The sequence below is a fragment of the Macrobrachium nipponense genome, chromosome 19 (assembly GCF_015104395.2).
Source record: "Macrobrachium nipponense isolate FS-2020 chromosome 19, ASM1510439v2, whole genome shotgun sequence".
NCBI classification, from domain to species: Eukaryota; Metazoa; Arthropoda; class Malacostraca; order Decapoda; family Palaemonidae; genus Macrobrachium; species Macrobrachium nipponense.
Window position 1 is genome coordinate 44405284 of NC_061088.1, and position 23301 is coordinate 44428584.

The window sequence follows — 23301 nt, forward strand, 5'->3', positions numbered from 1 at the left end:
CCTACCTCACATCCCTTCCCATCATTTAAAAAAGAAAAGAACCTACAGTTTTGTTTTGAGGATTTTATTTCAGAAGTGAGTGAGTGTGAGGAGCCATTGCCAAAATGAAGTAAAGAGGCATGTAAACAGAACCTTCTTGAGACCACTTCCAAAAATTCAATCCAGTAAAATGTGATACTCCATTGGGGAGAATAGTGACAGTAAATTTTATATTTTGTCTTTTAGTCATTTTTTAATAGTAAAGCCAAAGGGTCAATCGCGCTACATGCCATCATATCACATATTTGATACCTTTGTTCTGATTTTAGCTGACTTCCATGACCCTAAGGAGAGTTGTTGTCAGCCATAAAGCTGCTCTAGAAAAAATCTTTCTCCAGCATGATGTGGACCTGGACAATGACTGGAACATTTCAGTTTTGTTCTATTATTTTTGTTAATTGTGAGGTCTCATGCCAAACCCCAAGTTATGATTTGATTCTCATTTTATGCTGCCTAAGGATCACTTTGTATTGGCACATAAGGCCAATAAAAGGACTTGATAATACGGTAATTGCTCTGGTAGATCTGGTGAACACCTACAATAAAACACAGAGAAACATAAGTATGTGTAAAATAAATTAAGGTGTAGAAATTAAACATGCAATGGTAATGTGTGTTGGTAGAAATGTTCATATTTTTATACAAATCCAGTAATAAATGGCTACATACTTCACAGTTGTCATCTATTAATACTGTATACAAAGAAATTATGATAATAAAGCTTATGATGTGGTTCCTCAAATCGATCTTGAGAATCTTGTCTACAGATTAATTACAGAGGGTAAGATCCAAGAAAGACATCTGCACATTTCAAGGATTCTTGAATAAGGTGACTTACACATTTCCCAAATAAGGTGATAAGGTAATCTGCATTATATTATAGAAAATCATACATACTGAAATAATGATATTCATATAATCCAATCGTATTACTCCATGTAAATGCAAATATAAAATAAGTTAAAAAAATTATGCAGCACACACTTTCCAGAGTCTCACTACTTTACTTATATCTTAAACACTTTGATTTTGCTTTTCCTTGTAGAAACCCAGCATATTAAATAGCTTCTTGACATGCATGGTTGTCTCTCATTTATGCCAATGTACTTCAGTAATTAGGTTTTCATTTGCAGCTGGTTTTACTTCCAATAATTGATTCGTGGGGCCGTAAGATTGTCCAGTGTCCTATTTTTCTATTCTAGCTTTGTAGGCTTCTTTTAATGAAGAGTGTCTCCTTTGCCCAGTAAGGACTATCTTGGCCTATCTTAAACATGTTGTAGAATTCAGATGGCTTTTCATCTTCACAAGAAATCCTTTGGACTTTGTTACCTTATTTTTCAGGAATACTCTGATATCCCTCAGAACCTATGAAGTTTACAATCTTTCTTCTTCTACTGTTTTTAAATTTGTTTGGCAGGAAGTGCCCTACTTTGAGTACATAATATCCCACAACATTTTTTTAAGGTCTACCTGCAGGATGTTACCCATTTCTTCTGAGAGTTACTTGGGACCGATGGTCACAGTGGTCTGGGCATGTACAATGAACTGCTTTCTTTCATGATCAATACAGATTGGTGGGCATAGAAATATGAAGTTTTGTTATAAAAACATTGTTTCTTTGAAAAAAAATTGATATTGCATTAGGTACGAGTATAATGTATGTATCTACCCTTCCTATTCTTGATTAATGCACTGAGAATAGCAGCCAAAGAATAAGAATTCTTGCCCATGTTCGTGTGAAACAACTGCAGTGTATTCATGAAATAGGTTTCAGTGTCCTGGCTTCTTTACAAGATGGTATCTAGATTTACTGTAGACTAAAAATTACTAATATGAATGAAATACCCAAAATTATTTTGAAAAACTCAACAAATTTAATTACCTTTTTTATCATTTTTATTTCTAGGCCAAAAGTAGAGGATACATATATAATCAACAACTATACAACAACTCTTGCATCTGCAAGTGATCTCTTAAATCAAGATTCCTCCTGTCGGTCTTGTCAAATGATTAAAGGTGAGATTTCAGTAGTTCTTTATACCACATAGATTTTATGGAGTGTTTATTCATAACCATTATGATACAGTACTAAGTCTTCACTTTTGCAGTATAGATTCTCTAATGAAGTTTGATCTTGATGTGTCTTTAATGAATTACAGTGTAGAGAGCAATGGATCACCTTCCAGTACCCACTTAATTCTTTAAAGCCACACAAAAATTTTAGTTTCATTATTTTTTTTATCAATGAGGAGTAGTGTACACTTGCCTAAAAAGGAAAGTAGCAATTTTGTTAAATCATCGAACACATGTTTAATATTGCCACACCAGGCAACTCTAGAAAATGGTTCTCTTCTTTCTGTATTTCCCTCTACCTGTCTTACTCCTTCCTAATGAACACCATATTCTTTGGAACTTGAATTTCAAGTCAGTAGCCCCTTTGGGCATGTTCCATATGGATAAGTTTCATCTTCTGAATAATAAAGGCCTCTCCACACTAGGAAACATAGTTTGGAAACAGTTTGAAGAAAAATTTACAAGCTGGTTGCAAACATTATTTTTCCATATATCTGTTACCCATCCCGAATGGAAAACATTTGTTGTTTCTGTGTGTATATGTATACATATACAGGCAAAATGTATGTATATATATATATATATATATATATATATATATATATATATATATATATATATATATATACTTTTAGGGCATAGTTTTTTCTCTAATACAATTTTCGTTAAAAGCAATTGCTTTAGTGGCATCAATAAGTTTCTTGCAGGTATCTTCATACCGACGAAGTTTTTTCCGATTCTCGTTCGTCAATTTCTGGTGAAAAATACGCAGACTTCCTTCTTCCATTTATTGAATTTTGTCACGACAGCTGTTTCGCCTTATGGCATTATCAAGCAACTACTGATTTACAATCTGACCTTTCGGCCTATTTATTTCATCGTGTGGGAGGTATGACCTTGAGGTATGGGTACTGGTTAGTCTGGGGATTAACAGCGTAAGGGCGTTGTTTTGGATACAAAGAACATAAGGACATATGTAGTATGACAATAAGAGTGAAAGTTTAAACAGCGGTTAAATAAATATTCAAAATGCAATGCCATGTGCTAGAGTTTCCTTAAATGTATGTTTAAAATTTAATATGTTACATGTTGGTTTTAGATAAAAATTACAAAATTACATACAGGAATGAAAATGAATATAGAAATCTAAATACAGGAATAAAAATATATGTATATATTTTATAGCATGCATGAAGGTACAAGAGATAATTTCTGTTTATACATAAATGTGTATGATTTAAATTTGAGTGAGTGAGCGTGCGTGTGTGTGTGTGTGTGTGTGTGTGTGTCCCCAAATGGTATACGTTGGTTAACGGCTGCTGATTCGTGTTGGGCGGGGTCTCAGCGACCTGAGCAAGGATGTTACTTGACTTTCGCTGACGCTGGGTCTTCTCATGTCTTCCAAGGGGCGCGATGTTCTCGGTGGATTGGGGTGCACTGTCTGGTCCCTGTTGGCTTGCGTATTCCTTCTCCTGCTGGAGGGGAGTATGTGGTCCGATTCTTATTGGACGTTCAAAGTCGGCTTCTGAATAGCGATGCTCACCGCTTCCGTTATTAATAGGCGACCGTAGTTATCTTCTCTGTGCACGACCTGGGTGCCTTCTATGATGGATGGCCCCTTGATTTCTATGAGCCAGCAGACGTCTCCGAAGGGTCGTTGTAGTGTGCCCGATGTAGTTTTGGCTGTGAGGTTTACACACCTCCTCTGGACAAGTAAATTTGTAAACTACATTCGTGCACATCTCCTTCGGTCCCCCCGGAGCGGTGCTGTTCTTCATTACTAAGGCTGCTACAAGGTTGGGCTTACTATGTATCCTGAGGCTTATTTTATGGTAAGGGGCTTTTGGGGTTACGCCTCTGTTTATTATCGCGCGTAGTGTGCAGCAATCCTCCTTGTATGCAGACCCATAATGTACACGATGGTAAATAATCAAATTCTCCTCGTTTTTCGTCATCGCTTTGGGTTGGTAAAATTCGTCCATTTTCTTTTTTATTGCTGCTTCGATAATTTGATCTGCATAGCCGTTGTTTGTCAGCAGTTGGCGAATTCGGTCGAGTTCGTTATGTATGTCTCTCCATGAAGAGCTGTGTGTGAAGGCTCTGTTGACATACGCACTCACGACAGACTTTTTGTATGCGTCCGGGCATTCCCTGCGTGCGTTCAAGCAACGGCCAGCATTTGTTGCTTTCGTATAAACGGTCGTCTTAAATTGTCCTTCTTGTTGTTTTACCAGGACATCAAGAAATGGCAAAGTCTTCACCACAGAGCACAGCATGCATGCTATAAAATATATACATATAATTTTATTCCTGTATTTAGATTTCTATATTCATTTTCATTCCTGTATGTAATTTTGTAATTTTTATCTAAAACCAACATGTAACATATTAAATTTTAAACATACATTTAAGGAAACTCTAGCACATGGCATTGTATTTTGAAAATTTATTTAACCACTGTTTAAACTTTAAGCTGCTAATCCCTAGACTAACCAGTACCCATACCTCAAGGTCATACCTCCCACACGATGAAATAAATAGGCCGAAAGGTCAGATTGTAAATCAGTAGTTGCTTGATAATGCCATAAGGCGAAACAGCTGTCGTGACAAAATTCAATAAATGGAAGAAGGAAGTCTGCGTATTTTTCACCAGAAATTGACGAACGAGAATCGGAAAAAACTTCGTCGGTATGAAGATACCTGCAAGAAACTTATTGATGCCACTAAAGCAATTGCTTTTAACGAATATATATATATATATATATATTATATATATATATATATATATATTTACGTTTTTACATCGTCTCGCCTCCACAGAAATCGAAATTTTTCAGTTAGCTAGGAGTAGTCGCCATTTTAACCCCACTTTTACAAATTGCGGGATCGGCATTTCCGTTCTGCCCCAAAGTTGGGGATAAGCCCGTTAAAGACTAGAAACCTATTGTAGGATAAGAAGGGGCTGGTCGTAGGGGTTATATGGGCTGCTGGGTAGGTTTTAGGTAGTCCTAGCCTGAGACCTCTTCTCCCACAACTCTGTGCTGGCTGTGTTTGGCATCTTTCCAGACAATGCCGCAGGCCATACTTGAACCAAGGTGCCCCGCGAATGCCCTGACTTCATTCTCAATCGCTCTTAGGTCCTATAGCAGTCAGCTGACTTGTTTCAGCCCCTTTGTTCCTCATTGCTGGTTGGAGCCCTCATCAGCCATCAAGCTACATGCACAAGCCAACTAAGATTGCCAACTGCCGACTCCATGCATCCCTGCCTCCTTACCAATGCTTAATTACCTGAGAAAACTAAGTTGGAAACCAGCCTTGCATAAATGTTGAATTCGGCCATTTTCTCACATTGTGAATGATAGAATAATTCAGACAGTACACGGTGCTCTTTCCACGTGGCCCATATGCCATTCAGTTATCTCAGGCTGCTCAATGTTTTTTCTTTGTAAATAAACTTAGTTTAGATCTATCGGCTGAGTTTCCATGGCGACCTTTAAAGCATTTCACAGTTATCTAACTTAAAATAAGTCAGAAGCATTCCATTTTCCTCCTTATCTTTTACGTGTGTGTGTTGTGTTGGACCTTTTTCAGCAAAACTAAAAATTTCATTCATAAACCCCCCAATCAAGACCCCACACACATAAAAGTGGCATGACCTGGCCAGGATTCTAACCAGGAACCGTTTAAAAGTTGAAAAGATTGCATTATCCCTTAACAGCAAATTATTTTTACAAAGCATAAATCATAAAAAGCGTTCATAAACACGTAGCAAGGAAGCGGGACACGAGTCAGGCAGATGGTAAGGTTTATCATTATTATTATTCTTATGACCGTTATTATCACCATTGTTAGCATTAAGGTATGTTAAGTAGTTATTTTAGAAGTGTTTTAAATAAGACTTGTTTCTCTCAGTTAGAGATATTATTGCGTAACGGTGAGAGCGCCAAAAGATTTAGTTTAGCGGCGTACACATTAATGCCCTCGAATCCTCTGTTAGCAGGTTTCAGCTTGTACCCGACATGAGCCAGTGTCAGTGTTAGATGCCAGAAAGTGATAGTTAGAACTAGGAAGTGCTTTCCCAGGGATTCATTGCATGTATTAGCATGACTAGATAGTTACGAGTGTTTTCTACTAATAGTCACGGCAAAAGAAGAGTATAATTCTTTTGGTTGTGAAATGTTAGGGGAATTTGTTAACTCAGCTCTTATTCCACGTGTTGGTAACCGCAGCTAGCTCGCTTAGCTTTTCAGCCCTGCCAGCCATTTCTCGTTCCCAAGGCAAGTTTATCTCCTAAACTTTTATCATAATGATTTAAGCCAAATAAAGTAAATTTTGATGTTTTAACATAAATAATATAAATCTCAGTACTAGCATCTATCATTCTGCCAGAACATTTAATGTCGTTTGCTTTTAATAACAAATTAGAATTTTGTTGTTGTAAATCATGCTCTCTTTTACACTGTCAGCTGTTCGCGATAGCACGCTGTGGCCTCACTCACTCACCACAGGTTTCAATTAGCCTTGCTCACCCACTCGCTGAGCGAAAGTTTTCATTTCACTTTGTCATCCTTAACGTAACCTTCTCATTTATAAATGCTTTGCTAACATCTTTTCAACATCCTTACCGCCATTTCACTTGTCATACAGGGAGGTTGATAACTTACGTAAAGTAAATTAACACAAAGTTAAATGGAATTCTAAGTTCCTAGAATAGGGCACAGTGGCAGTTGTGGCACTTTTACAACAGTAGTTCATAAGAAGTACTAATTTATACACGGCCAGGGCAGCTGGCAGTTTGGCTCTGCCTAAACAGAGCATACAATATACAATAAATGCCTCGAGGCAGTAAATATGAAGAAAGGAAACCACAAAAGATTAGATGCAGACAATACAAAAGGAAAAGGGGAAAGTTACCAAAGGGTCAGAAAGAAGTAGAAGTAGCAGAGTCTGGCACTCTCTTCTGGATGGAGAGGGTCAGATTTCTCTAGAAGAGGGTGGCACTGTGCCAGGCACCAGTACAGGGAGGCTATTGGCTCTCGTAAGGCTTGGGAAAACATTGACTCCCTTTTCCCTTCTTCCTTTGACCTCTCCTAGGTTGGTTTGACAATGCCATGGGGGGCCTTGGAGGATCCAAGCCCTTTGAAGATTCTGAAGGGGCATCTGCTCCAGCTGCTGCAACAACTGGGGCCTTGGCACTCGTCCCCGTGCCTAATGCTGCATGGCTTGGTTCCCTGAGTTCTTTGGCCAAATAGGATTTGGCAGAGTCATTACTCCGGGACCAGATAGCTGCTGACGGAGGGGAATTGGATGAGGTAATGGTATTCGGGATGGGTTTACCCGTGGGAAGGACTGACTCTGGTGCGGCCTGTGAGGCTGCACCATTGGTGGTGTGTCCACTATGGTCATGGGTGTCCTGGAGGATTCCTATTGGAATCGGCTCTTCCTTGACTGCCGGCATGGGTAGTGGGGCCAAGCCAGCGGAGGGAGAGCGACCGGGACTTAGAGCTCCAGGAGGAAGACTCGAGTCTGGCCTTGGCACTGGCACTAAGGCCGTTCCTGACTCAGTGGAAGAACTTGAATGTGGCTCAACATCCATGAGAGATGGAGCCTGGCACTGCCTGGCACCTTCAAGTGGCATTGGCGGTGCAGAGATAGTCCTTGGAGTCCCGTGGAACGGGTCTGGAGCTATGTGAGGGTGGGGGCCATGATACGGTATAAAGTTGGGAAGAGACTTAAAATCCTGTCCTAGCAGGACATCATAACCTCCTGGTATATAGTTTGCTACTGCCATGGTACATATCTTCGAACTGTGAGGTCATGTGACTCTCAACCGGACAGTAGGTAGGAACATCGTGACATGGTTGAGGCTCTCCATCGTTATGAATTGATGCCTATCAACCTTAGCTCCGTAAGGAATTTTATCCTCTCGGATGATGGAATCTTGCACACCAGTGTCGTCGAAAGCTCGGACCTGGTGGGCAGGATAGCGACCTCTTGGAGGTGCCACAAATATGGCATGAGTAGGGGGGCCTAGAGTGGATGGATTCGTCACGGCCATAGCAATGGCAGAAACAGGAGCTTTCTTGGGGCATCCTGCCCAGGCAGCAGTGTGCCCATGCACTCTGCATGTGTCACAGAAATTCTTGCTAAAATCAGGCCTGGGCCTGTTGCTTCTGTTCCAATTGCTGTTGTTTTTGTTGATTGGGTAGTCCATTTGGAGGAGTGGCAGCAGCTTGCTGAGGAGGATCCACCTTTGAGAGGCACTGCTCCATGGTGTGACCTGGTTTGTTGCAATGCCTACACACAGGTTTCCGAGGAAGGTTATTAGGGCGCTGGGTAGGCTGAGAGGTGGCAACAGGAGTGAGGGGGAGAGCAGGACGTATTTTCTTTTTTAAGGAACTCTGCAATGGATGGTGAGTGTCATAGGCTTTGCCCATTTACAGCACTCCAAAAGAGTCATAGAAGCCTTCGCCCACCTACGGAGTGCCGGTGTCTTCTTGGCTGCCCATTCTGTCCACGTCTGGTTAGCCTCCTTGGGCATAGCCCTCCATTTTTGCCTCCACCGGTCTGGGGTCAATTCGTAAGCCCCAAGGATTGCCTCTCAGACGAGGGCGAGATTATGTCGCTCATTCAGGGGAAGGGCCTCAAATGCAGTCCGCCCTTTGCCAGCGAGATGCTTGCCAAGGAGGAGGGCCACTTCCTGAGGGGTTGGATTGAAGTTCCCAAACACATGCTTGACATGATCGAGCCAGGTGTTGGGTTCATTATCGTCCCAAGCCCTAATGAGGCCGCCCATGCAGTGGAGGTGAGAGGGCACAGTAGACGTGGGACTCGGGGGTGCCAGAGTGGCACTCTGGACTGCCATAGCCAGTTCATGTGCCCTTTCTTTCTCCCTTTCGGCAGCTTGGAATTCTCTTTCAGCCGCTTCTCTTCTTTCTTGCGCTTCTCTTTCAGCTGCTTGGAATGCCCTTTCAGCTGCTTCTCTTCTTTTTTGTGCTTCCCTCTCCTTCTCCCGTTCGGTTGCTCTCTCTTGGGCTGCTTCCTTCAGCTTAAGATTCACCCAACTGATCAGCTTTGCGCCCTCCAGCCCCAGGGCTCGTCCGGCTTCTGTGAAGGCCTTAGCCTCCTCCAGTGCTGCGTTACTGGCCATCTCCTCAGCCATAAAATGCTAGTAGACTAGCCTTAGAATACTAGGGTGGAAAGCAGTTGCAAAACGGCAAATGTCGCCAGAGGTATGTGGAAATGCTCGATACAGACTTGGCGAGATGACCGTAAATCCCTGCAAACACAGTTACTACTGGTGCGTAGTGCGGCGGAGAACTCAACACTGGTAAGGGATTTGGTAATAAATTTCGTAAAACAAAACAAAAGAATCTGGTCACGCAATTCACGGAATCCTCATGTGAAAAGGTAGCAAATGGATGTCGTAGAGGCTGAAATTCGATGCCAATATGGGTTTGTACAGTAAAAGGGAAAATAAAAATTTCAGTCACGAAATTCACGGAAACTCAGTATAAAACGTGACAAATAAATGTCGTGAAGGCGGAAGCTTCAACGCCAGTACGGGTTGGTAAGGTAAAAAGGGAGAGAAAAAAAACCTCATCACGAAATTCACGGAAACTCAACGTGAAACGTGACCAAAATGTCGTAAATGTGGAACCTCAACGCAATTACGGTTTTGTAAATAAAAGAAAAAATCTGGTCACAAATTTATATAAACTGCCCATCCCTCAGTATACAATGTGGGGATGTGACCTTCTGGAACCCCTAAAATGGCCTTGTGAGACGGGACGATGTTTATAACAACCAATAATCTATGGCTGAAGGCTGATATTACTGAAAGACGGAATTCACACAAACTCTTTAGTTTTACAGAACTATAATTACATTTAAATTACATGTAGGTCCAGAAATTAATGAGGAGATTGACTGCATGTCCACTGGAAACACATGGCTGGGAGATGACCCAGAGGTATGATTCATGCAAAGCGTATTATTTAAATGCAAGCGTTATTTCTAGTTTCCAATATATCTCCCACAATCAGGCACGGCATTTCTCTTGAAAGAGATTGCATTCTAGCTTCAATACTAATGCGAGGTACACATAGGAAACGTTACACACTACTTGCTCTTAACATTACATTTTCAAGCTCACTCAAGGGGACATAAAATGAATGGGAGCTTATACAGGAAGGAATACTATTAAGTAGGTGGATGTTTAATATCATTACTAGCCACAAGAGGAATTAATCACAGCACTGAAACCAAAATTGGGGAGTGAGAAGCTGAACAAAGAAGGGGGAAAAGTCGCCTTGGGAGAATTAAATGAAATACAGACAAGGGGAAAACCGATTCACTGACTGCACTAGAAATTACATTTCATAGTACCTGGAAATCCTGGATCTGGTTGTCTTCTCATCTGCTGATATTTCTGTGCACTATGGGTGGTATTAGAGCACTTGAGAGACCCCCAGAGGAAGCAGGGGAGCAAGAAAAAGGGTATCTGAGAAAGGTCTGAGAGAGAGCTGCTGTGGCCCCATCCTTTTATAATCTCGGGCAGGTGAGGCTCCTCCCTCATTAAGGACACTTGTGGAGAGTAAATCTAGGCAACCAATGGGAGTAGAGATGATTTAGGGAGACTGGAGGCTTTCAGTTCAGAGGTACAATCTGAATATATATATAATCAATATATATATATATATATATATCTATATATATATATATATTATATATATATATGTGTGTGTGTGTGTGTGTGTGTGTGTGTGTGTGTATAATATATGTAACATATATGGAATATACATATGTAATGATATTTATGAAAATAGCATAGATATATATAAAAAGAGAGAAAAAGAGAGAGAGAAATCCAGTGATAGACAGATGGATAGACTTGAATAGAGAGAGAGAGTGAGGTGTTTATCGAACTGGCGGCCCTTGAATAAATGCATTCGTTGCTTCATGATAACGTTATTGGATTGACTCTTCACCTTCCACCGGAACCAAGACATTTCCATTGACGTCATTAGTCACACCCATCGAGAGATGTGTTAGAATTAATTTCCGCGTAAAACAGGCGGAACAATGGGGGTGATTAACCAGTCAAGGCAGAAACAGAAAAAGACCTTCCCACTTTTAAGAGGGACATCTCTTTGGAGGATGTCTACTGAGGAGAGGAAGCAGAGAAAGCAGATAAGGAACCGAGCTTCCAGATGATGAGGTGGTAAGCCTCTCTCAGCCATGGGAAGAAAGGCTCAAACGTCAAGACTTCACCTCTACTTTCAAGACAAACTAAAATCTGTATATTTAAGAGTGTATTAACTTAGTGTGAATTAATTAAGAAAAAAACAACTTTGTTGTGTCTTTCTAAGCATCTTGAGACTACAAGAATCCAGAAAGCTACAATAATATAAAAAAGACTACTTTACATTGGTGGCATACAATACAAATAAAAAAACGAATAAATATAAAACTAATCCTTGCCTTTGTGACAGCAGAACAAGCAATACAAAGCTTTGAAATGGTGGCAGAGCTTACGGATCCCAAAGAAAGACATACAAGAAACGAATCATAACAAGTTAAGTGCAAGACGGAGCGCAAGAATCTGAAAATAGACGGCAAGGCGAAACATAACAAGTGAACGGCGAAACAACTTCTTCGAAAACATTCCCGCTTACAGATGTCAAGCTGAAAACAGCGGGTAGTAAAATAGAATTTATAAACATTATCGCTTAAGAAACCCATGGCTGAGAAAAAACATATTCCCCGAAGATTGAACAACAAACCGCGACGAAACAGAACTCACGAATAACAAAAGATTAAACAACCAATTCAAGTTAAGGTGAAACGGCAAACATCGTACGTAAACATCGTAACGTAAGCAGACGACGACAGCAATTCCTACAAGCACATCTCTCTCTCATAGTTGAGCATATCGAGAAAGATATAGGAAGCGGGATGAGTAAGATTCACTCATAGGGCCCTTTCAATCTATGCGATTCTTGTCGGACCAAGATACGATTACAGTGCCGGATCTAAATGCGACACAAAATTGCGCAAATCGTACATTTGTCCGGCTGCCGTACAAAGTGATCCAATTTTTGACAAGCGTTTGCAGTCTGCTCTCAGCCTGTAGTGGTGACTAGATGGACAGGATGAGAAAATTATTGTCTTTATTCATTACATTTGAGAAAAAAGAAGAGAAAACCTAGAATTCACTGGGTACACCCTTCGAATACACAAAGGCACTTGTATGGCGCATTTGCCACAATTTTCGAGGAGCTGAAGAGAGATAATGATGAATTTTTCAATTACTTCAGAATGTCTAAAACAACCTTTGAGGAACTCTTGTCACGTCTACATGACCAGTTGCTAAAAGAAATACGACATTCAGAGATGATATTTCGCCAGCACAACAACTGGCAGTTACCATCAAGTAAGAGGAAATAATATGGACCTTTCCTTGTAAATTTGCTTTTCCATATAGAAATTAAAAAGGATAAATGAAAACAACTTGTGTTAGCTGAAACATCTCTATTTATCAAAAGTATAAACTGATATATCTATATCAAAAACTAAAATCTTTTACTTTGATATAAAAAATCCATATCTCTCTCTGTTTTATTAATTAATGTACTGTAAATAAAACGTAAGTGTTAACTATAAAAACGTCTCAAAAAATCATATATATCGAAGTCAAAAGCTTTTAGTCCTCTTCTATATCAATAATCTGCCGATAAACTTCTAATAATTTCAGTATCAAAACGTATATGTAACCTTAATGAAAAAAAAAACCAGCAAATCATTTAGTAAATCATTTCTCAGTAGTTTATACTTAAGCTATCCATACCTGTAGTTCTTTCTTATTTACGAATAACACTATTGTATGGTGTTTTTTCGTTTGGAACCAGTGGTTATTCAGCAACGGGAATAATACTATTTATATCCCTCAAATGTTTTCAATACCCAATGCACCCGATCACCAGAAGCAGTGGAAGTCTACTGCTGCCGCACGTATATGCAGGAAAAAATCGCATAGTGTGAAGACACGTATTGAAGGCAATGGCCAACTGCAATCGCGTCTGGGTGCAGCACCGGACATGGCCAGTGGGGCCTGTCGGTTGTAATGCGATGCCGGACCGACATAGTGTGAAAAGGTACATTAGAGATAATAGTCGACTGCTAGTCGCATGTAGGTCCGACATCGTGTCGCATTTATGTACGACATAGTGTGAAGGGCCCTTTACGATAAAAATAACCCGTCAGTGCGTTAATTGTTATCGATACACTCGAGCAGATCTCTATATGTAGTCTGCTAAAATGGATGAATACATTTCATAAGTACGACCATAAATTCCCGTTGAAATCATCATTGTTAAATCTAAGGAGACGAATCGCTGATGGTCGACGGTGCACAACGAAGCAAGAGGAAGACGACGTAATCAGCCATAATCAGCGAACTCCAGTGTGGTCGCGGAGAGGAAGAGGTAAAGCATTCAAGAGGATTCAGTGAATAGCGAATAACAGTTATTCTCTCTCTCAAAGAAAGTATAAAATCTTTTTTATGTTCGCTCTCTCGAAAAATTTCTTTTTATTTCTTTATGTTTTATAATTAGATATATTTAATATTATGCCAGGTCTTTTTGATGAATTGTTGAATACTGTTAGGTATAGTCCATGCAATTTACGATCGACAGCGGACAGACGTAGCTTAATCCCAGTGCCGAATTCACGAATAGAATTAACTTAAAAAATGCGACTACTACTACTACTACTGCTGCTGCTGCTGCTGCTGCTGCTAATGATAATAATACATTTCAATTTAGGACAATGGTGCAAGCAGCAATCATTACGAAAGCCACTCATTTTTGCGGAAGAGTAGAAAATTCAAATCCTGACAAAAATAGACTACAATCATCCTCTGTAAACCAGTGGCTAGCTGATGCAGGGGGAATAACAAATGAAAGAGCTAAAATTAACGAAGCCTTGCTTCTCGTTAGTTCAGAAATGGGCGATGCACAAATAACTAGAATTCAGTTAAATTCAGCTAAATAACCACATACGCTGACTTTAACAAATTTGTTTATCAATATGGGAACCAGTAAGTCAGTGTGATGCATTATATAATATTAACAAATTTCTTACGCAACATTTTGCAAATCTTCATACAGATATCAAAGAATCGATACATAGAGTCGTGACAGATTTAAAGAAAGCTAGTATCACCATAGGAAGGAAAAATGATTTTGGTGATGATGAAGATGATTTAGTTAGCTCAAGACATGTTTTGAATTATTTGTCATTTGGTATTATGTATAATGCAGTTGGAGAAAAAGAAAAGAATGCATTCAAGTAAGTTAAAATTGATCAAAAGAATGATAGCCTTACAGCATTAATATCAATGAGAAAAAATCCAAATGAAAGAGCTAGACTTTTCTAAGGAATTTGTGGGGATAACAGAAACTCAAAATGAAAAGAAAGGCAGAAATATAAATGATTCATATAAAAGAAGTAACAAGTATAACGATAATTCCAGACAATTAGGGATTAGATAAACTTTCTTTCAAGGGAAATATGCACAAAATTATAGAAACAAATGGAATCCAAACCAGAAAGGAAGACAGAATCAATCAAGGAATATTCCACCCGTAAGATATAATAATGGTCAATATGCAAACACAAATAATTCAAGGCCATTGAATAATCAAGCTCAAGGAACTAAAAACAACATGTGAACGAATACAGAAAGCCTAGAATCTGTTCAGTTTGCAAAAAGGTCGGACATTTAACTAAAAACTGTTGGTTCAATACTAAGGAAGCCAATTGGGAGAATGTCAATAATAACAGTTACCCAAATACAAATAAGTCTTCAAGTCACTGACAATTAACCTCTTCACAGAGAAAGGAAAGTAAATCCCCTCATGGTGATGAAGGAGATAGAGTGGAAACAGTTACAATTGGAAATAAAGACTCATCCGCATTTTCTTATTTACATACCAAAGAAGTAGTATTTTCCATGACAGAGGAAGAAAAAAAAAAGATCTGCCTATTGTAAAGATTACAATAAAAGGAAATACATGTACTGTACTCACTGATTCAGGTAGTACTGTAAATATAATTGATAAAATAGCTTTAACCAGATATTTAGGCATTGCAGAAACTCAGATTCAGGGTCAAAGTTAATTAATAAAAGGAATTACGGGGAAACAGGTTAGAGGTCTGGGGAATGTGAAACTAGAAATATATATTGTCACAAATTTATTGAAAGTTTTCTAGTTTAGAAGTCAAATTTATTCCTGCACAAGTATTGTTCTCATTTAGTTTAATGAGGAGATGTGGAATTATATTAAATAGTAATGAAGGAAAGACTAGCCTGAAACATGATAATCAGAGGAGATATGTTTTACGCTTGAAGAAAAGTCTCGCCCAAATCTGATCAATTTGTCTGAGAACGTGTCGACAAGCAACACAAAAATACAGGAAGAGCAGATAAGTAACAAGAATAAGCAAGATAAAGTCGAAACAGAAAAGAAAGAATTCCCACAGTTAGAGAATAACGAATTGTTGAGATGTGCACATACAGATGATATATGCTCAGATATAATTAATTGTGATGACCAAAACACTGAATCTAACGAAAATCAAGGCGCCTATATCTATAACTATAGTAATGTAATAATGAGTTGTGAAAATGAAAGGGAAGTACTAAATGAAGTATTGCTCTTAGATAAAATAAATAAATCATATATAAATAGTATGATAGAAGTAACAGAAGAAACCACTGGCGATACAGAACTTTGCTATTTTTCAGACATAGAAGAAAAAGAAATATACGGCATTAACACTGCTGATGATAATAAAGAAAAATTTATACTTAATAGATGTATTTGCGATCAAACGAGGATGTAGAGGATGAAGATGTTCTATTGTTGAATGAAGAATTCCCAGACTTTGTCAGAATGGATAAATTCAGTGGTCTACATGAATGGTGGTAACTGCGAAGTCTATGTCCCAAACTATTCAGATAACAGACTTACACTATACGCAGGCATTGTCTTTTGCATAGGAATTCTTATTAACATTTACTAACAGTAGAAGAAAAAGCTTTTTTCTCTATAAATGGCCAAAACTCTAAATTAAATCAGGAAGTGAATAAAACAGATTTTGCAGAAAACAGAAACAAGTTAATTGAGGTGCTAGAGAAATACAGAAATGTTATAGCTTTAGGAGGAAATAGACTAGGAAGAACAAATGTTCTACAACACAGAATTTTGTTAGATGATGGAGCCAAACCATTTTTTATTCCTAATTACAGAATACCAATAAGCCAGAGACCCATAGTTGACAATTTGATAGAGGAAATGAAAAGAGATGGAGTAGTAATTCCTTCTAAATCTTCATATAATTCTCCATTGTTAATTGTTCCAAAGAAGGATGGCAGTTGGAGAATTGTAATAGACTATTGAAAGTTAAACTCCAGCACAGTTCCAGATCGAATGCCGATGCCGGAAATCCAAAATATGTTAGCTCAATTAGAAGGGGCCAAAATATTTTCATCCTTAGATTTGCTTCGTGGATATTGGCAAGTACCTCTCGATGAAGAATCAGAACAATTCACAACCTTCAGCACACATAGAGAACATTTACAGTTTGGAGTAATTCCATTTGAACTCACATCAGCCACATTAACTTTTGTCAGACTAATGTTACAAAGTCTAGGTGATATAGAAAACGTTTCAGTATACTTGGACGATGTTATCATTTTTACCAAAGACTTACAAAACCATCTCAGAACTTTAGAAATGGTCTTAGAGAAATTAAGGATTGCAGGACTAAAAATAAAATTAAAGAAATGTCAATTCCTGATGAAATCATTAGAATATTTGGGTCATGTAATTAGTGAAGACGGACTGCGCTTTAAAAGCATTAAGACTAAGTTCCTAGGTATGATAGGTTATTATAGACCTTACATAAAAGGTTTTGCTACTATGGCCAAACCATTGACAGAACAAACTAAAAAGGATATTAAATATGAATGGAAAGATGAACAAGAAACAGACTGTCAAACACTAAAGAGCAAAATGACCAGGAACCCTGTTTTAGTCTATCCAGATTTTTCCAAAGACTTTTATTGGCTTGTGATGCCTCGAGTTCAGGGCTAGGAGCTGTATTGTTACAAAAGGCCAAACCTAGGATGAAGGCAGTATATTAAGCTAGTAGATTTTTAAACTAAGCAGAAAGATATTATAGTACCACAGAAAGAGTTTAGCTCTATATTGGGGTCTAAAGAAGTTTAGACTTATACTTTTGGGTCATAAAGTTAATGTGCTTTTCGATCACACACCCATTTGTGACTTATTTAAAAAAAGAGTCTTCACCAATAACATGAAATTTAATAGATGGTTCATTAGTGTATTAGAATTTGCCCCAGAATTCAGATGTATTCCAGGGAAAGTTAACACTTTGGCCGATGCATTATCCAGATCTCAAGAAGAAACGGAAAAATGCATTACAACTAATACCTTTTGTTTTAGTTGTCAAGTAGTATATTTAGATTTAGAAAGAGTACAAATATAACAAGAAAGAGATGCAGAAATCAGATAAATAGTAGGACAGCTATTACTAGATGAATCCTTAAAATTTGACTTTTAATTAATAAATGGATTTTTGTATAAATGGCCGACAGAGAAAAATGGTTGTTCTCAATTATACATCCCAAAAACACTAACCAGAGGTTTTAGAACTAACACACTCATTTAAGTTGGCAGGACATCCAGGAATTAAAAAGACAACAAGAATCATAACCAGAAATTATTTTTGGACCAAATTGTAGTGAAGATGCCAAGAACTTTGTACAAACTGTATAGTTTGAAGTCAACATAAGGGTAACGTAAATCTTAAAGCTCCACTTGAAAAATATCCATCAGAATTAAATCCATTCCAAGTATTAACTAGGGACTTTTAAGGTCCATTCCCCAGTACTATTAAAGGGAATAAGCAAATATTAGTCTTCTTAGACTATCTAACACGGTATGTAGAAATAATACCAGTAAGAAACAGAGATGCAGCTACAGTAGCGAAGCTCTTAAATCAAGAATTATCACAAGACATTCATGCCCACTAGTTCTTTCTGATAATGCTGCTGAATTTACTACTGATCTTTTAAAGAAAGAATTTTATGAAAAAAATAAATGTCAAATAACCGCTTATAAAGCAATTTCTAATGGAGCAGTAGAACGAACTAATCGTAAAATAAAGGATATCCTGAAAACTTTAGTGAGTCCACAGACAGAAGATTGGGATTCAGCAGTGGAAGACGTACAGTTCACGTTGAATAATGCTGTAAATGAGACTATATGGGAATCTACACATTATTTGCCATATGGTTACCAAAAGAGACCCAAACACATTACTAGACGATGCAACACTACCCAGACATACTTATAACTATGATGATTATGTTGCATGGAAAACCAGACGTACTTGCGAGACAATCATGAAAAAAATGGCTAAACTTAAAGAGGTCCATGAGACTCATTGCCAAATATTATAATAAAAAGGCCATCAAACCAGACATTACAGTGGGTAACCAAATATATATAATCACATTCAAGAAGGACCAAATGTAAAGGTTTCTTCCAAGTTCACTGGACCAAATGGATTTATAAAATTGCTGAAATTAAACAAATATAGAGTAGTTAATGAAAGTGATTTAAAGGAAAAAGTAGTCCACTGAAATCATATAAAAGTCGTAAAAGCAGACCCATTGTCAACTAAATTTATAGAAAACATAAGACAAGAGAAAGCTGTAGATGATAATAAAGTTGGGATCAAAGGGGGAAATAATCTCCAAAACCGACGGAGTTAGATTGTAAAATAAATAAAATGTTAGATTGGTGTTGGACTGAAAATATAGGCATATATTCCGAGAATGTTTAGTGAAACATATAAAGAGAATCTGATAAAAGTCTATTCTTACAGATCCAAAATGAGGCTCAGCGTAATCTTAGTTATAAATAACTGAACTCATCTCTTCAGAGGTGCAGATAAGAAAAGGATCATTGTTAAAAAAAAGTCATGGAAAAGTCAAAATGATCAGACTTAGGAATAATTTCTATTGACATAACAACAGTGTTAAATAGTGAAGAAACACTTAGAACACTACAAACAGATATAAAGTCAATAATACAGAAGGGTGACAATAACAGTGTTATACATTTGTTAGACAAATTTTATACAGACATAGAATATGCAGTGAACAAAAGGTCAAAAAGATCCCTCTTACCCTTCATTGGAACGGCTTTGGAACATTTTTTGGAGTTGCTACCGAAGCATATGTAGAACATGAAAAAGAAAGAATAGACAGACTGAAAAAATGTGCAGCAGCAAGAGGCACATTGATAAATAAAGTGATTGCCTACACACTCAGAATGCCGAACAAATAGAAAAACTGAAAATTTGTATAAATCAAGTCAATCAAAATGTAACAAAAGAACTAAACAAATTGGAAAACATACAATTTTTAAATACATTGGTTGTGTACAACACAAACTCCGAAACTCAACTTGAAGCTTTATTCCGTTTGACAGTAGTAGTATTAGAGGTAGTAGTAGTAGTAGTAGGTTTATTCCTGAAAGGAATTATTGCAGACTCTTAAATACATTATCAAATAATAATCCATAATATTCACTAAGTGACAAATGTACCTCGATATATCTTACAAAGTTAATTAAATACACCTTTATAAAATGACAATTTCAGCTTTATAAAATGACAATAAACCTCCTTAATTATATCACGTTTTTATCATATTTATAGAATAAATGTCAAAATAAACAAATTTACGCCTTTTAACACCTCCATGAATGATAATACATATAGAACAAATATATATATTATATCTAATTATATATTTATTAATATAATATATATATATATCTTATATAATATTATATATAGATTTTAATATATATATAGATATATATATATATATATATATGTTTAAATACAAATAATTATAATATATATGGTTATATAGAAAAAAAAAAAAAAAATAAAAAAAAAATATATCTCTATATATAGATATATATATATAGATATATATATATATATATATATATAGTATATATATTTATTATATAATATGATATACATATTATAATTATACATATATATATGTGTATATATATATATATATGATATATATAATATATATAGATATATATATCTATATATATATATATATATATAATTTTCGTTTACGAAAACTTACATCTGTGTGCCTAATTATATAAAATATATAAAACAACTACTCGTTGAACACCTTGCTTGAACTGCCAAAAGAAACTTCGGAACCTTAGGAAGTGAGGTAAAACCACGTGATGTGTGTACACCTCTCAACTCTTGAACTACACTTGAAAATTAACGACATGGTTTTACCAACTAGGTGGGTTTGTGTTTCAACATTAACATACTCAGCCCCATAAAAGACTAAATCTGTTTATCAAAATATACACCTACTCATACAGATACAATAAATATCCTTTAAGTTACAATACAAACCCTTAGAATACAAAACACTTTCATGACTAACATATTCACCTCAACAAAATTAAACACCTTCATAACTCAAATATATTATATCAAATGATAGGGCATGAGACCATAACTTAATACCACGTCACATTTAACACGAAAAACTCCTAGCCCTCAATTAATAACACCAGCTTCTGAATAGGACGGACAATAACTAAAAAACGTGTCTTAATCTTGGCGCTGCAAATTGTTCCTTTGTCATCAGGATATACTTCTAATACTCGTCCCATTAGCCACTGATTCCTTGGTTCAATGTCACTCTTTACCAAGACCACATCACCAACAACTAGATTTCTTCTTGGTTCATTTCACTTTTGTCTTGTCTGTAAAGTGCTCAAATACTCCCTTCTAAATTTTGACCAAAACAGGTTGGTCAGAAATTGAACACATCTTCACCTTCTCCTCAAGTAAACATCATCCTTTTGAAACAAACCAGGGGGAGGGACCACATAAGATTTTGGAATCAACAAATGGTTTGGAGTTAGTGGCTCAAGGTCATCTACACTGTCACTTACAGTGGTTAACAGTCTTGAATTGACAATGATCTCAACCTAACCATTCTGATTTGGTGCTCCCAACAACCACCCATGTGGCTTGCCACAGGTGGATTGAATTTTCATTCAATATGATGATTCAACAAATACTTCTCAATCTTCTTTTCCTCCATCTCACCAAGAACTGCCTTAGGTTCTCTCTCGGCCCCATGGAAGTTGTTCCATTATCACATCTGATAACTTTGGGATGACCTCTTCAAGCAACAAATATTCACAAAGCATTTATAAAAGAATCAGATTGTAAGGTGTTTGCAGTTTCAATATGAATTGACCTACTAACCAAGCAGGTAAATATTACACCGTTCTTCTTCAACTCCTCTCTTTCTTCCTTGATGTAATAGGGTCCAAAGAAGTCAATACCAACGTTACTAAATGGTGGAGAAGGTTCCAATTGATCTGCTGGAAGATCAGCCATCCTTTGACTTAAAGATGGTTCTTTTAACTTCCTGCAAGTAACACAATGAAATAACACATTCCTGACAGTTACATTAGCATTGATGATTCAATACTTCTGTGGAAGATTTGAGAGAACATGGTTTCTACCTGAATGAGCTATTAATTCATGCTTATGTAGTATCAACAATGTAGTCACATGATGCTTCTTTGGTAACAGTATGGGGTGTTTGGCAGTCTGTGGAATATCAGACCTTCTTATCCTACCTCCAACCTTCAATAAGCCATCCTCAGAATCAAGAAAGGGATCAAGCTTATATATTGGACTACTCTTGCCAACTGACAATTCCCTTGAAAAAGTCTTCACTTCATCACCAAACACCTCCTGTTGAACATACATTAGATTGCCCTTTCAGCATCAGTGGTTGCACAATCTTTCCTTTTACCTTTAAGAATTGACTTCAATTGTTGAAATACAGAAACTGCCTTTCGTAACCTTGACCATGAAGAGTAATATTCAATCAATCTTATAAACCCATGACGTTCCTCAGAAGTTGTGATTGCAGACACATGTTCACTCTCACCATCAACATAATCTGCACACATACGTTCATGAACACATTTCTCCTCCGGTGCCGAAGAATATATCATATAATTACCACAGATCCTCCATTATCAAAGAATATATCATATACTTACTAAAGATCCTCCATTATCAAAGAACGTATATTCTTAACTCCTGTTAAGGCAAATATTCAGATGCAATAATGATGAGCCATGAAACCATTCGTCATACTGCAAAAACTGCTGTACACTGACACCTCTTGATGCCACATCAGTAGGGTTATCACTGGAGCTTACTTACATCCATTGTTCAAGCTGGAAGTAGTCTCTTATAACCCTGACTCTGTTAGCCACAAAAACAGGGAACTTTTTGTGTTATGAATATAGTGAGGGACTGTTGTTGAATCTGTGTAGTATACAACCCTGCCAACAGTAAATTCCAGCCAACTCCTTCAGGATGTGTTGAGCAATCTTGACAGACACAGTTGCAGCTGTAAGTTCTAACCTGGGTATAGTCACCAACTTTTTGGGAGAAACTCGTGATTTTCCCACGACAAGACTTGATTGAATTCGGTGTCCATTATGAAGAACAAGATATGCTGCAACACCATAACTAACTGTACTTGCATCACTGAATAATACAAGACTTGAACTTGTCACATTACCAAAACCATTTGCCTTAAAGCATCTTGGTGTTGAGATCTGCTCCAGTAAATGAAGACCTTGTATCCAAATGTTGCCACCTTTCACCAGACTTATACGGAATCCTCTCATCTCATTTCAGACTCTCAACTTGACATAATTCTTGTAACAGTTTCTTGACTCGTAAGATGATTGGAGAGAGCAAAACCAAGTGGATCATATAATGATTAAATAGTTAATAAAAACCCTCTTCTGGTGAATGGATTATCCTTGAGCTCAATTGAGAACTTGAATGGGTCTTCTTTAAGGTTCCACAACATTCCCAAGGCTCTTCAGCAGGCAAAGCTTTAAGGACATCAACTGAATTGCTGAGAAATTTAGTTAACCTGAATCCTCCTTCACCTGTTGCAGATATCAAATCTTTCACTGATTTCACTGTAGT

At 37.3% G+C, this 23301-nt stretch overlaps 1 protein-coding gene across 6 annotated transcripts in view; it reads left to right on the forward strand.

The window, feature by feature from the left end:
• LOC135216728 (uncharacterized) overlaps positions 1 to 23301 on the forward strand; it is a 481792-nt gene that overhangs the window by 205870 nt on the left and 252621 nt on the right. For all 6 annotated transcript variants that reach the window (XM_064252201.1, XM_064252232.1, XM_064252208.1 and 3 more), the window contains exon 10: positions 1946 to 2055. In XM_064252201.1, coding sequence (XP_064108271.1) covers positions 1946 to 2055 — 110 coding nt within the window. The remainder of the gene's footprint in view (positions 1 to 1945; positions 2056 to 23301) is intronic.